The sequence below is a fragment of the Bos mutus genome, chromosome 7 (genome assembly GCF_027580195.1).
Source record: "Bos mutus isolate GX-2022 chromosome 7, NWIPB_WYAK_1.1, whole genome shotgun sequence".
In the NCBI taxonomy this organism is placed as follows: Eukaryota; Metazoa; Chordata; class Mammalia; order Artiodactyla; family Bovidae; genus Bos; species Bos mutus.
The window spans coordinates 54,539,540-54,552,192 of record NC_091623.1 but is presented as its reverse complement, the minus strand read 5'-3'; the positions used below and the strand labels follow the sequence as shown (position 1 = coordinate 54,552,192).

At 54.4% G+C, this 12,653-nt stretch overlaps 1 protein-coding gene across 2 annotated transcripts in view; it reads left to right on the top strand.

Annotated features, from left to right (window-relative positions):
- Window positions 1–12,653, top strand: part of COL5A3 (collagen type V alpha 3 chain) — a 44,716-nt gene that overhangs the window by 25,117 nt on the left and 6,946 nt on the right. For both annotated transcript variants that reach the window (XM_005910857.3, XM_070373634.1), the window contains exons 32-62: window positions 152–205; window positions 1,138–1,182; window positions 1,365–1,418; window positions 1,543–1,587; window positions 1,987–2,040; window positions 2,131–2,184; window positions 2,430–2,483; window positions 2,616–2,723; window positions 2,881–2,970; window positions 3,323–3,376; window positions 4,445–4,552; window positions 4,647–4,754; window positions 4,847–4,900; window positions 5,547–5,600; window positions 6,230–6,337; window positions 6,414–6,467; window positions 6,804–6,857; window positions 6,958–7,011; window positions 7,143–7,196; window positions 7,989–8,096; window positions 8,753–8,806; window positions 8,982–9,035; window positions 9,307–9,360; window positions 9,602–9,655; window positions 10,352–10,459; window positions 10,637–10,690; window positions 11,362–11,415; window positions 11,612–11,719; window positions 11,985–12,038; window positions 12,123–12,158; window positions 12,573–12,626. In XM_005910857.3, the coding sequence (XP_005910919.2) occupies window positions 152–205; window positions 1,138–1,182; window positions 1,365–1,418; window positions 1,543–1,587; window positions 1,987–2,040; window positions 2,131–2,184; window positions 2,430–2,483; window positions 2,616–2,723; window positions 2,881–2,970; window positions 3,323–3,376; window positions 4,445–4,552; window positions 4,647–4,754; window positions 4,847–4,900; window positions 5,547–5,600; window positions 6,230–6,337; window positions 6,414–6,467; window positions 6,804–6,857; window positions 6,958–7,011; window positions 7,143–7,196; window positions 7,989–8,096; window positions 8,753–8,806; window positions 8,982–9,035; window positions 9,307–9,360; window positions 9,602–9,655; window positions 10,352–10,459; window positions 10,637–10,690; window positions 11,362–11,415; window positions 11,612–11,719; window positions 11,985–12,038; window positions 12,123–12,158; window positions 12,573–12,626 (2,052 nt within the window). The remainder of the gene's footprint in view (window positions 1–151; window positions 206–1,137; window positions 1,183–1,364; window positions 1,419–1,542; window positions 1,588–1,986; window positions 2,041–2,130; window positions 2,185–2,429; window positions 2,484–2,615; window positions 2,724–2,880; window positions 2,971–3,322; window positions 3,377–4,444; window positions 4,553–4,646; window positions 4,755–4,846; window positions 4,901–5,546; window positions 5,601–6,229; window positions 6,338–6,413; window positions 6,468–6,803; window positions 6,858–6,957; window positions 7,012–7,142; window positions 7,197–7,988; window positions 8,097–8,752; window positions 8,807–8,981; window positions 9,036–9,306; window positions 9,361–9,601; window positions 9,656–10,351; window positions 10,460–10,636; window positions 10,691–11,361; window positions 11,416–11,611; window positions 11,720–11,984; window positions 12,039–12,122; window positions 12,159–12,572; window positions 12,627–12,653) is intronic.

Below are 12,653 nucleotides of genomic sequence, written 5' to 3'. Positions count from 1 at the left end.
TTGGAGGAGGCAGGGGCTGGAGGGACCAAAGAAGCCTCTGGAATCAGTCACCTGGAAATGCCTGAAAAGATGGGATGACCAAATGGAGGGCTAACATTGCCCACCACCCATTCCTCATCTCCATTTCTTCTCTCTCATTCTCTTGATTCAGGGATCTATTGGCTTTCCGGGACCTCTGGGACCATTAGGAGAAAAAGGGAAGCGGGTGAGTCATGATCTAGGGGTCAGTGGGGAGGGGAAGGGCTCGCATGAGAGGAGGAGTGTGTGTGGCTGTGCGTGACAGCAGGTGGGACCATAGGCAGGTGTGTCTGTGCCTGGAAGCACTGTGTGCACACACATTGCCACATGCAATGCAGGGCACATGTAGGTGATCCCACCTGGCCCTACAGCACGTGTGCCCATGTGCCATGTGCATCCTACATGCCCTTCAGTGCAAATCAGATGGGACCTGGATGCTGCAGCCTCGGGGCTTGTGACTGGGTGAACAAGGGCACCAGCTGCATGTCTGTTGTGTGACTGTGGGCATAAATGCATGAAAGGGCATGTTGATGTGTGTTAAAGAATAGGGAAACACACATAGGAATATGTATTTCTATGCACCTGAGGGATTGTGTACACATGCGTGCATTGTTTGGCTATGTGTGCACTGCAGCTATGTAAATGGATATTGTGTATATGCACTCATCATGTACACCACTGTGTTTATCAAGACCGTGTCCTCACATGAGCCCATGTACATATGTGTTTACTACATTGGGTAGACACATGGGCAAAGAACATATTACCTGACAAGCTCCATGTGTCATCTCGAAGCTGTGGTCACCCCTTGCATGCCATGGTGGCACACAATCCTGTATGCATACCATGCAGCTGTGATAATTAAACAGGTGTCTGTGTGAGTGAACATGCTTCTAGGGGTGGACCCTCTAGGTACAATCCTAATATAACTGGGTGTCTGTCATCTTTTCATAGTTGGGTGTGTAAGTTGTCTTTATGTATTTGAGTGAGTGAAAGGCTTGCGAATGAATGTGAGACAGACATCTTCCAGGTCTCTGACTGGGTGTATTTGTGTGTTTCTGTCCTGTCTTTGCACCATCACCACCTTCTCCTTCCCCCTCGCCCCAATTTATGTTCCAGGGGAAGGCTGGGCAGCCAGGCCTGGAAGGAGAGCGGGGACCACCAGTAAGAAAATGGGGACAGGGCCAGAAAGATGGGCTATGAGGGGAGAGGTGGGTGGGAAGAGAGTTTGGGGGATGTCGGTGGTCCTTGGGTGGTCACAGAGGGAAGGGACCCTAAGGACTCGGCCTCACTTCCTGGCTCCCGCCCCCCCACCCCTGCCTAATCTTTGCTTCTTTTCACTTCAGGGTGCCCGTGGAGAGAGAGGGCAACCAGGTGCCACAGGGCAGCCGGGCCCCAAGGTATGGAGAGGGTGGGTGGCCAGGTACCCCCATGCAAGCCTTCTGGTTCAGGCCCACCAAGTCCCTCCCAACACATCCCTGTTGAGTTTGTTCTGCAGCCTGAGTCTAATTCATTCTATCCTAGGGTGATGTGGGCCAGGACGGAGCCCCTGGGTTCCCTGGAGAAAAGGTAAGTGAGTGAGTGAGTGAGTTTGTGTGTGTCTGTGTGATTCTGGCGGGGAGACAAGCCCAGAAGGTAGGGAGACATTATAATGCAGAATGCAGAAAGAGCCTCTGATATCCGAGAGCTGTGAGTTCAAGTCTTAACTTTGCTGCTCACCTGCTCTGTGACCTTGGTTGAGTCACCTAACCTCTCTGCCTCGGTTTCTCCCTCTACCAAATGAGAATAACCACAGTCCCCCTCCCAAAGTGCTGCTGTGGCAAATGAAATGACTTCCTGCAGGTAGAATGCTTGACCCCATGCCTGGCCTGCAGGAAGCACCCAGAATGCTTGTTGTCATTAGGTGGGACTCAGAGGGAGGGGGAGGAAAGCAGAAAGGATGCTCTAATGATTCTGCTTCCGTTTCAGGGCCTCCCAGGTCTGCAAGGTCCTCCTGGGTTCTCTGGACCAAAGGGTCCCCCTGTAAGTCAGCATATCCTGCTGGGGGAGGGGGAACCAGGCAGTGGGGAAACTCCTTATTGTGCTTCAGCTCTCTCATGCTTTGTCCATCAGGGTCCCCAGGGAAAAGATGGGGTACCTGGACACCCTGGACAGAGAGGAGAATTGGTGAGCAACCCTTTGACCTCTGACCCCTGACCCCATTGAGCACTTCATTTCTTCCACTCCATGATACTTTTTTTCATTTATATTTTATTAAAAAAATTTTTTTTTTTTGGCCACATCTTGTGGCATGTGGGATCTTAGTTCCCTTACCAGGAATGGAGCCTGCACCCCTTGCAGCGGATGCTCAGTCTTAACCACTGGAGCACCAGGGAAGTCCCATGACACCTTCTTTCAATGTTTCTCCTCAGGGTTTCCAAGGTCAGACAGGCCCACCTGGACCAGCTGGTGTCGTGGGTCCTCAGGTCAGAGTGGTCCCCACAGGTCTCCCCAGTTTTGCACCAGTTTGGGGATATTTGGGGAGGGGAGATGGTGATCCCAGACAGAACCACTACCCCAGGCCACCTCCATTCAAGATGAGCCTTCTTCCTCTCCAGGGAAAGACAGGAGAAGCAGGGCCTCTGGGTGAGAGGGGGCCCCCAGGGCCCCCTGGACCTCCTGGTGAACAAGGTCTTCCGGGCCTGGAAGGCAGAGAGGGGGCCAAGGTGAGACCACCACCCCATGGGACATCTCGGTTGAGTGACCCCAAAGATCCTGGAATGGCCTTAGCATCAACCCTGTGGGGGAGGGGACCCAGACTCACAGATTGAGGGGAGACGCCCCTGCTCCACAGTCTGACTTCCCTCCCCTGGACTCCTGCAGGGGGACGTGGGACCACTGGGACCCCTTGGGAAGGAAGGGCCACCTGGACCCAGAGGTTTCCCTGGTCCTCATGGAGCCCCCGGGGACCCAGTAAGTATGGTTTGCATGTGCCTGGCTGGGCTGTGAAGTGGAGAAAGAAAGGGGGGCTTAGGAGGGACATGGCCATAGCCTCCTGACCATGGAGGAGGAGGGATGGATCCCTGAACCTCAGTGCCAGGAAGGGGGTGGGAACTCTGAGCCCCCCAGAGTAAACACAGGACCTGGGAGCACTTTAGGGGGGTCTCTCTTTCTAGGGAAGCAAGTCATGGGGACTTGTGGATCTTAGTTTCCTGACCAGGGGTCGAGCCCAGACTCTCAGAAATGAGAGCACAGAGTCCCGACTACTGGACTACCAGTGAATTACCTTTGGGGGTCTCTTGACTATGAATCATCTCCTCCTCAGGGACCGACTGGTTTAAAGGGTGACAAGGGCCCCCCAGGTCCTGTCGGTGCCAACGTAAGTGTAAATCCATCTGCTATGGCGGGTGGGCAGGGTGGAGGGGTCTCGAGATATCTGGGAAGCTGGGTATGGTCATGATCATGTTCAGCTATTTTGGGAGCCAAACAGGCTTGAGTCACACTCCTCTCTGCCACTCACTGGCCAGGCAATCTATCATTCCATCAGCCTCAGTTGGTTTGTCTGTAAAATAGTCCCATCTCTAGGTTGTAAACCTCAATGAGATGATCTGTCTGACACATACTTACTTGCATACCAGATCTCACTGTTTAAATGTGGGCCCTAGTTCCCTGACCAGGAATCAAACCTGTGCCCTCTCAATTGGAAGGGCAAAGTCTTAACCACTAGACCTCAGGGAAGTTGGACATGAGCCCCTTTAAAAACCTCCTTTCTTCTGGAGCTTACTACTATCTAGTCAAGAAGATAATGGATCAGCGGCGGTGAATGCCACAAAGCCAAATAATGCAAACTAGTGGGGAGCAGGGGAGGGCCCTTAAATAGTCTGGCCACGGGACTTTCCTGGAGGTGCAGCCGTTAAGGCTCCGTGCCTCCAATGCAGGAGGTGCTGGTTCAATCCCTTGTGGGGGAACTAAGATCCCATATGCCACCCTGAGGCACCAAAAAATAAATAAAAAAGCTGACTAGGGAAAGTCTCCTGAGAAGACGACATTTGAGCTGAGACCTGAGGAAAGAGCCATGTGGTTGGCTAGGAGAAGGGAGGAAGAGCATGTGCAAAGTCCTGAGGCTGGAGGAAGCAGTGAGGGGGCCGTGTTGCTGGAGGGAAGTGAGTCGGAGGAGGTGAGGGCACGGAGGAGATGGGGGCAGGTCGCGTAGGGCCTCCTGAGATGCCCGGAGAGCTTTTTTCCTCCAAATGAGGTGGGAGCCTTGGAGGGCTGCGAGGAGAGGAGTCACGTGCTCTGACTTGGATGTTGATAGCGCCCTCTGGCTGCTGTGTGGGGAACGGCCTGGATTGGTGGTAACCACCTAACTCAGGCTGCTTACAAACCCTCCAATAAATGAGATCTACTGTTATTGCTATCATTCCTGACCCTCCACCCCTGTTTTCAGGGATCCCCTGGGGAGCGTGGTCCTGTAGGCCCAGCAGGGAGCATTGGGCTTCCTGGTCAAAGCGGAGGCCAAGGCCCCGTGGGCCCCACAGGCGAGAAGGGTTCCCCGGTAAGTTCCTGCCCCCTCCATTCATCCCCAAGAACCAGCCCTCCACATACCAGGACTGCATTTCTGCCCTGACTCTTTCTACTTCCCCTAACAGGGTGAACGTGGCGCCCCTGGCCCCACTGGTAAAGATGGGATCCCCGGGCCCCTGGGGCTTCCTGGGCCCCCTGGAGCTGCGGGGCCTTCTGGCGAGGAAGGGGACAAGGTGAGAGAGAGCTGAGGCAGAGGGAGGGGCTGGAGGAGGACAGGGGAAGAGGGAGGCTGGGTAGTCCCTCATCCTGTTTGCTTGCTTTGCAGGGAGAAGTGGGTGCCCCCGGTCACAAAGGCAGCAAAGGTGACAAGGGAGATGCGGTGAGTGGGGGACCCCAGAGAGGGAGCTGGTCTTTGGAGAGGGGTAAAAGGGATATTGAGAGGATGGCAGGGGGGCGGGTCACAGGGTTTCCTGCCTTCTTGAGCCCCATCTTGACACTCAAGTAACAGAAGTCACTTAAGCTACCCAGAATAAAGGGGCCAACTGCGTTCCCAACTTCCCTCCAGGAATTCAGTCTCAGCACCCATCACCCGGAAGCCAGCTCAGTCCTGGGAAACTGATGGGACTTTGAGGCCAACGTTCTGATGGGCCAAGCTTATGAGAGATGCTGTGTCTGGTCCCAGGAGTTGGTGGCTAGGAAGACAGGGTTGTGGGGAGAGAAATGCAATTTTCTAGTGGGGTGGGGAGTGGACAGGGGTGCAGTGATTGATGTTGCTAGTGTTCCCCCTTCATCTTTTTCCAGTTTTTTAAAAAAATATTTATTTATTTGGCTACACTGGGTCTTAGTTGCTGCTTATGGGATCTTTGATCTTCGTTGTGGCCTGTGGGATCCAGTTCCCTGACCAGGGGTCGAATCCTGACCCCCTTGGGAGTGCAGAGTCTCAGTCACTGGACGACCAGGGAAGTTCCCCACCTGCGACCTTAGTCTTAAACCTGAGGGTTTCTTGACTCTGTTCCCGCCTCCAGGGCCCGCCTGGACCAACAGGGATACGGGGTCTGGTGGGACACCCCGGCTCCCCGGTGAGTACTCCCAGCTTTGTGGTTCTCTGGATCCCTTATGGGAAGGGACAGTGTTCTCCACTGTGACTCAGGCCCCAGTTCAACCCTAACCCCTACCCTTTCGTGTCAATGCTCAATTCAAACTCACCCCAGAATCTGACTCAGTCTTGACCTTAACCCTCAAACTCTATCACAGCCCTAATTTTAATGCCCTAATTTTAATTGTGACCTTAACCTCAATCCCAACTCAGACCTTATCTTCACTATCCAACATTAGCTGAACCTGACCCAGTCCTACCCTTGACCCTAGTCCAGACCCACCCTCCAATACTGACCCCAGACCTGAGCTCCAATTCTGAATTTACCTCGGACCTGAGGTCAAGCTCAACCCTACCTCTCAACCCCACTTGGACCTTAATTGACCTCAGCTTGACCCTGACTCACTTGAGATGACCAAGGCTCATCTCGAAACTTTGCTCAGTCCTGGATTTCATTCCTAAACCCTGACCCTTAACCTGCACCTTTAGACCCAACCCTGACCCTCCCCAAACTTCATTCCAACCTTGAACTTCCATCCTGACTTTGACCTTGAACCTAACTCCAACCCTTGACACAGACCCTAACTGTGTCCTGCCCTGTCCGCCTTCTAGGGAGCAGACGGGGCTCAGGGACGCCGGGGACCCCCAGGCCTCTTTGGGCAGAAAGGAGATGATGGAGTGAGAGGCTTCCCTGGCATGATTGGTCCTCCTGGCCTACAGGTGGGTGTCTGAGTTTGAGGCTATGGCCTCTGATCCTCCCCACTTTGTGCCCCAATTTTGCTTCTTTGCTCCACAGGGAATGCCAGGCCCTGCTGGAGAAAAGGGAGAAGTTGGAGATGTAGGATCCATGGTATGAACTATGGGGGGAATGGGAGGGGTGGTAGGGCAGGGTTGGCCATCAGATCAATTTGGGGGTCATGGGGCACATGTGGGTCACCAATATCAAGGGTGGTGTTTGTGGTTTGTTGTTCAGTCACTCAGTTGTGTTGGACTCTTTGTGACTCCATGGACTGCAGAACGCCAGGCTTCCCTGTCCTTCCCTGTCTCCCCGAGTTTGCTCAAACTCATGTCCATTGAGTCAGTGATGCCATCCAACCATCTCATCCTCTGTCGCTCCCTTCTCCTCTTGCTTGGAGCTTTTTGAGGGGCCATGAGGTCACTGGATGCTATTCTGACTGTCCCATAGGGTCCCCACGGAGCTCCAGGCCCTCGGGGCCCCCAGGGCCCCAGCGGATCAGAGGTAAGAACTGGGGGAGGGGGAGGGCCTCAGGACATCACTTTCCCAAGAAGGGGCTGTTGGAATCCCTCCATCCCACCTATACCCTTCGTTGTCTCTCCAGGGTCCTCCAGGGTTGCCTGGGGGAGTTGGTCAGCCTGGCGCTGTGGGTGAGAAGGTGAGAGAGAGAACAAGGGGCTGCCCAGGGTCCAGGAGGCTCAATCAGTCCTGCCTGGTTTGGGGGAGTGGTGGTGGCAGTTCTGGCTGCCAGGAGGGGACCCCTCCTCACTTTCACTTTGCCTCCCGCAGGGTGAGCCAGGAGAGCCTGGAGACCCAGGACCCCCCGGGACCCCAGGCACCCCGGTGAGTGACTTTGTTCTGGGCCCCTGCACCCATCTCAGGGAATCCCTGACCCTTGGGCATCTTGGGCCCCCATGACCTCTGGGCAGCCCTAGGTCACTCATGGACCCAGACCTATGGGCATCCCCAGTTATTTTGATGACAGAGACCTGAAAGGTATCAGGGTGGCTACATCAAGTTCTCTAGGTTGTGTACTGCACAAGGGTGCGTGGCTGAGGGGGCAGGTGGGGCTCAGATCTAAAGCACAAGCCTTGGCTTGAGGATGAGCTGCCCAGAGGGGATCCCAAAAATATTGATTCATTCACTTGTTTGTCTGTGTCCAGTGTTAGTTGGGACACATGGGAGCTTCGCTGGGCCATGTGGGATCTTTCCTTGGGGTGCACAGACTCTCTACTTGTGTCGCGAGAGTTCAATAGTTGTGGCATGTGGGCTTAGTTGCTCCACAGCGTGTGGGATCTTAGTTCCCCGACCAGGGATTGAACTTGTGTTCTCTGCATTGCAAGGCAGATTCTTAACTACTGGACCACTAGGGAGGTCCTGGGATCCCTTTTCTGATTCACCCCAGAGTGGCACATGGGCTAGCCCAAACTTGCCCATGACCTCTGGTCAACTGGATCACTGTGACCCCTGATTCCAGTAAATCCTAGATTCCTCTGACCCTTGGGCAGTCTAGGCTACTTTGACCCCTAACCCCAGGAAAGTCCCAAGCCACGCAGATTCCTGAGTTCAGGTATGCTAACCTTGACCCCTGGAGAGTCCAGGCTACTCTGACCTCTGACCTCTGTTTCTGCCAAGGGCCCCAGGGGAGAAGTTGGTGAAAAGGGGGATACAGGTCCATCTGGGGCTGCTGGACCCCCAGGCAAGAAAGGACCCCCTGGAGAGGATGGAGCAAAGGGGAATGTGGTGAGTCCTGGGGCACATGGAGGCCGCAACCCAGGGAGGGGCACATGTGTCAACTCGAACCTGCTCCTCAACTTCCAGCCAGGGGTCCTGTGTGCTGATTCCACAAGCAACCCAGAACGTGGCCAAATGATTGAATGAAAGAATGAATCAGTGTAAACATACAGTGGTAATCGGTCATGGCAGCAGGGGAAACTTGCTTCCACATAGAGTCATTCTAACAGTGCTGGAAAGGTCAAAGTTGAAACTGATGAGGGATCAGGGTTGGCTGATTGGGATTTGCCATCAAGGCAGAGGTTGAGCCCCTCCTGCCATGGTGATGGTCCTCTGGGTGGGGAGGGAGGGCGGTGAGGAGCTTCAGAGTCTGAGGGACCTTGATTTGAATTTCAGCACCCCACCCCTTACCGGGTCCCCTCTCTGATTTTTATCTGTGAGTCCCTAGCTGGGAGGATGCAGTGAAATGATTCATGGAACATTTTTAGCTCCCATTAAACACCAGAATGTTCCTTCTAGCAGGGCTGGGGTTTTGTGTTTTCTTCACCAATGTATCCCCAGCAACCAGAACTGTGTCTGAGGACAGCTGAATGAATGAATAAATGAATGGATGGATGAATGCTCCATCATTCAGAGATATGATTTTTCATCATTATGTGTTCCAGGGCCCCACAGGCCTCCCAGGAGACCTAGGCCCCCCCGGAGACCCTGGAGTTTCGGTGAGTGTGACCCCCTCTTCCTCAAAAGCCCAGCATATTCCCTATTCTGTCCCCAATCTCATCACAAACCTGAGCAAGGTCGATGAAGCAAAAAACCTCCACTTGCCTCCAAGCATCACCCCAACATTCTGCTGTGTCTTCACGACCCCTCCCAACTTCATTTCCCCTACCACAGGGTCAAGATGGCCCCCCAGGGGAGAAGGGAAACCCTGGAGATGTGGGGGGACCGGTGAGTAGGGGAACAGAGGAGGTGGTGCCTAAAGAGGGGTGTTGGGGCAGGTGAGTGGGTGAATTGAGGGCCAGGAGAATGGGTTAATGAGGTCCCCAGGGCCCCCAGGGATGCATCTGCTTTGTACCATGAATGTGAGCAGCTTGAAGGAGGAGGCAGGGGGAGGGAGGGCTGGCTGGTGCTGGGGTGATGTTTGGGGAAGGCTGTTTTCCCATCAAAGGCATCCTGAAACTGTCATCCTTGACTCCCGTGCTGCTTACAATCTCTATAGGGTCCACCTGGCGCTTCTGGGGAGCCTGGCGCCCCTGGGCCTCCTGGTAAAAGGGTGAGTGATGCACACCACCCCCGGCTCTAACTTGGTTCCACTCACTCTCATAGGCCCCCCCTTACCTCCACAAGCCCCCCTCATACCTAGAGGCCCCCACTCATCCCTACAAGCCCTCCACTCACCATCACAAACCCCTACTCAGCTCACAGCCCTCTACTCAGCTCACAGGCCCCTACTCAGCTCACAGCCCTCTACTCAGCTCACAGCCCTCTAGTCACACTTTCTACTCACCCCTCAGGGTCCTTCTGGTCGCATGGGTCAAGAAGGTAGAGAAGGAGAGAAAGGTGCCAAGGTGAGTTCCCCCTGGCCAAGAGAGGGGTTCTTTTATTTTTGGCTGCGTTGGGTCTTCATTGTTGTGTGTGGGCTTTCTCTAAATTGCAGCAAGTGGGGGCTACTCTCTAGCCGTGGTGCTCGGGCTTAGCTGCCCTGCGGCATGTGGGATCTCCCCAGAGCAAGGATCAAACCCGTGTCCCCTGCACTGGTGGAGAAGGCAATGGCAACTCTCTCCAGCACTCTTGCCTGGAAAATCCCATGGACGGAGGAGCCTGGTAGGCTGCAGTCCATGGGGTCGCTAAGAGTCGGACATGACTGAGTGACTTCACTTTCACTTTTCACTTTCATGCATTGGAGAAGGAGGTGGCAACCCCTCCTATGTTCTTGCCTGGAGAATCCCAGGGACAGAGGAGCCTGGTGGGCTCCGTCTATGAGGTCGCACAGAGTCGGACACGACTGAAGCGACTTAGCAGCAGCAGCAGCCCCTGCATTGGCAGGTGGATTCTTAACCACTGGACCACCAGGGAAGTCCCAGGGAGCGGTCCTTGTCCTGACCCATTGGTCAATAGTTGGGCCAGCAGAATGGGGAGGGACCTGTGACCACCACAGTTGCCCCAATTTCTCCCCGCTCCCTGATGGTTCTTGGCTGGAGGGTCAGGAGGCAGGCTCCCCCTGATTCTCTCTGCCTCCTCCCTTCCACCTTGCTCCTTTTCAGGGGGAACCAGGTCCTGATGGACCCCCAGGGAGGACAGGCCCAGTAGGGGCTCGAGGGCCCCCTGGACGTGTTGGACCTGAGGGTCTTCGTGGGATCCCTGGACCTGTGGTGAGTGGACTGAGAATAGGGATGGGGGTTGGGGGGTGGGATCAGGCCCTCCCTGTCTGCTCGCTTCTTGTAATTTGTCATCACAGTTGGGAGGAGCTGACCCTGGTTGGGGTGGGAGGGGGGCGCCACACATGAGTTCTGGCAGGGTGCAGCCCCTCATGTTCTATTTTGCCCTAGGGCGAGCCAGGCCTCCTGGGACCTCCTGGACTGTTAGGCCCTCCTGGTCCCCTGGTAAGAGACTTCTTCATCCCTGAGGTCCCCGCACTGAGACTCACACTGGACATCTATCCAGTGACCATCTAGTGACCTTGGGTTCTGATAGTGCGGACTGACCCCTCACTGACTATCCTTCTGATGGTCCACCCTGACCATCTATACTAACCATCTCTTCAGATCACTCATCTTGGCGGTCTACACTGACCAAACCGACCATCTATCTTAACAGTCTTCACTGACTACCCACACCGATGTTGACTACAGATCATTTATCTTGACCATCCTCCAAAAACCCCTCCGTTCATCTCTCATCAGCTCTCTTCTCTCCTGACCACCCCCATGACCACTTCCCTGGTAATTCGATTTGAAATCTAGGTAATTTCCCATTTGACCATCCTCCAGTCACTCACATGAGGCTTTCTGTTTGAGACTTACCAACTGACCCTAGGGCTTCCCGGGTAGCTGAAACAGTGAAGAATCTGCCTGCAATGCAGGAGACCTGGGTCCAGTCCCTGGGTTGGGAAGATCTCCTGGAGGAGGGCATGGCAATCCACTCCAGTATTCTTGCTTAGAGAATCCCATGGACAGAGGAGCCTGGTGGGCTACAGTCCATAGGGTTGCAAAGAGTCAGACACCACTGAGTGACTAACACTTTCTCTTTCAACTGATCCTAACTCTCCTTCCAGGGGCCCTCTGGCCTACCAGGGCTGAAGGGAGATGCTGGCCCCAAGGGAGAAAAGGTAAGGATGCCTCTTTTTATTCTTCTTCTTCCCCAGCTACCTCCCTCTCCTCCACCTTTACTTCTCTCCGTAGCCAGAGGGCTAGGAGATTGGGGTCTCCTCTGCTCCCAAACTCACTACCCCAAGGCTGGAAGGGAACAGTCTGTCAATTCCCCGCCCCCATTCTTCCCCCACATGTGTCTCTCATATCCTCCAGGGCCACATTGGATTAATTGGTCTTGTCGGCCCCCCTGGGGAGGTTGGTGAGAAAGGGGATCAGGGGTTGCCAGGAGTGCAAGGCTCCCCTGGCCTCCAGGGAGAACCGGTGAGTGTTCGTCATGCCCCAAGAGGGAAGATTGTGTTCGAGGGGGATGGGAAAGCAGAAGTGGGGCTTGTTTGGGTGTGGGGGATTAGGAAGCCTGGGTCTTGAACAATAGGGATTGTGTCTGAAGGAAATGGGGGGCTCTATCTGGGGACTTGAAGGTTGTGACTGGGGTTGAGGGTCTTCTTTTGAGGAGACTTGTCTGGGGGATGTGTCTGGACCATAAGGATGAACCCCATCAGTGATGATTCTGATGCCCTTTCCCCAGGGTTCTCCTGGCCCCATTGGCTCTCTGGGCCACCCTGGGCCCCAAGGCGTGGTGGTGAGTATAAGGGGTTTGCAGGGGTGGGGGAGTCACCCTGTTGGGCCAGCCAGGAGTCCAAGCCCCCCTGTCTCTACCCCACAGGGTCCTCCAGGACAGAAAGGCTCAAAGGGGTCCCCGGTAAGTAGTCACCGCTCCCTTGGGCTCTCACCTCCCAACCCCTCAGCCCCCTTCACTGTACCAGAACCCTCAATGCCTTTGGGTTCATTCGTTTATTTATTCAGTCAGTCAGGCATTTGATTATGTCTTCAACACTTACCATTGTATTTTATAAAATCTAAGATTTCATCTGTTGTAAGATGCACCATTGTTTTATGAACTGCTACAGAAGAAGACAGTTCTGCCAAGTTAATGATGACTTGTCACAGATGTTAAGATGCTGATTTCAGAGATGTTCAAATATGGAAAGAAAATTTGCATTTTATGCTTGGGGCTGAAAATTGCATGTCCTTCCTCCAGTTGTGTGTGTGTGTGTGTGTTGGCAGGCAGGGGTCTCCATAGACAGAGTTCACACCCAAGTACTTCTCCCTATAGGGATCCCAAGGTCCTCGTGGAGACACTGGCCCCCCAGGTCCTCCTGGTCCCCCGGTAAGTTCCCTATGGGGCTCTGTCCGA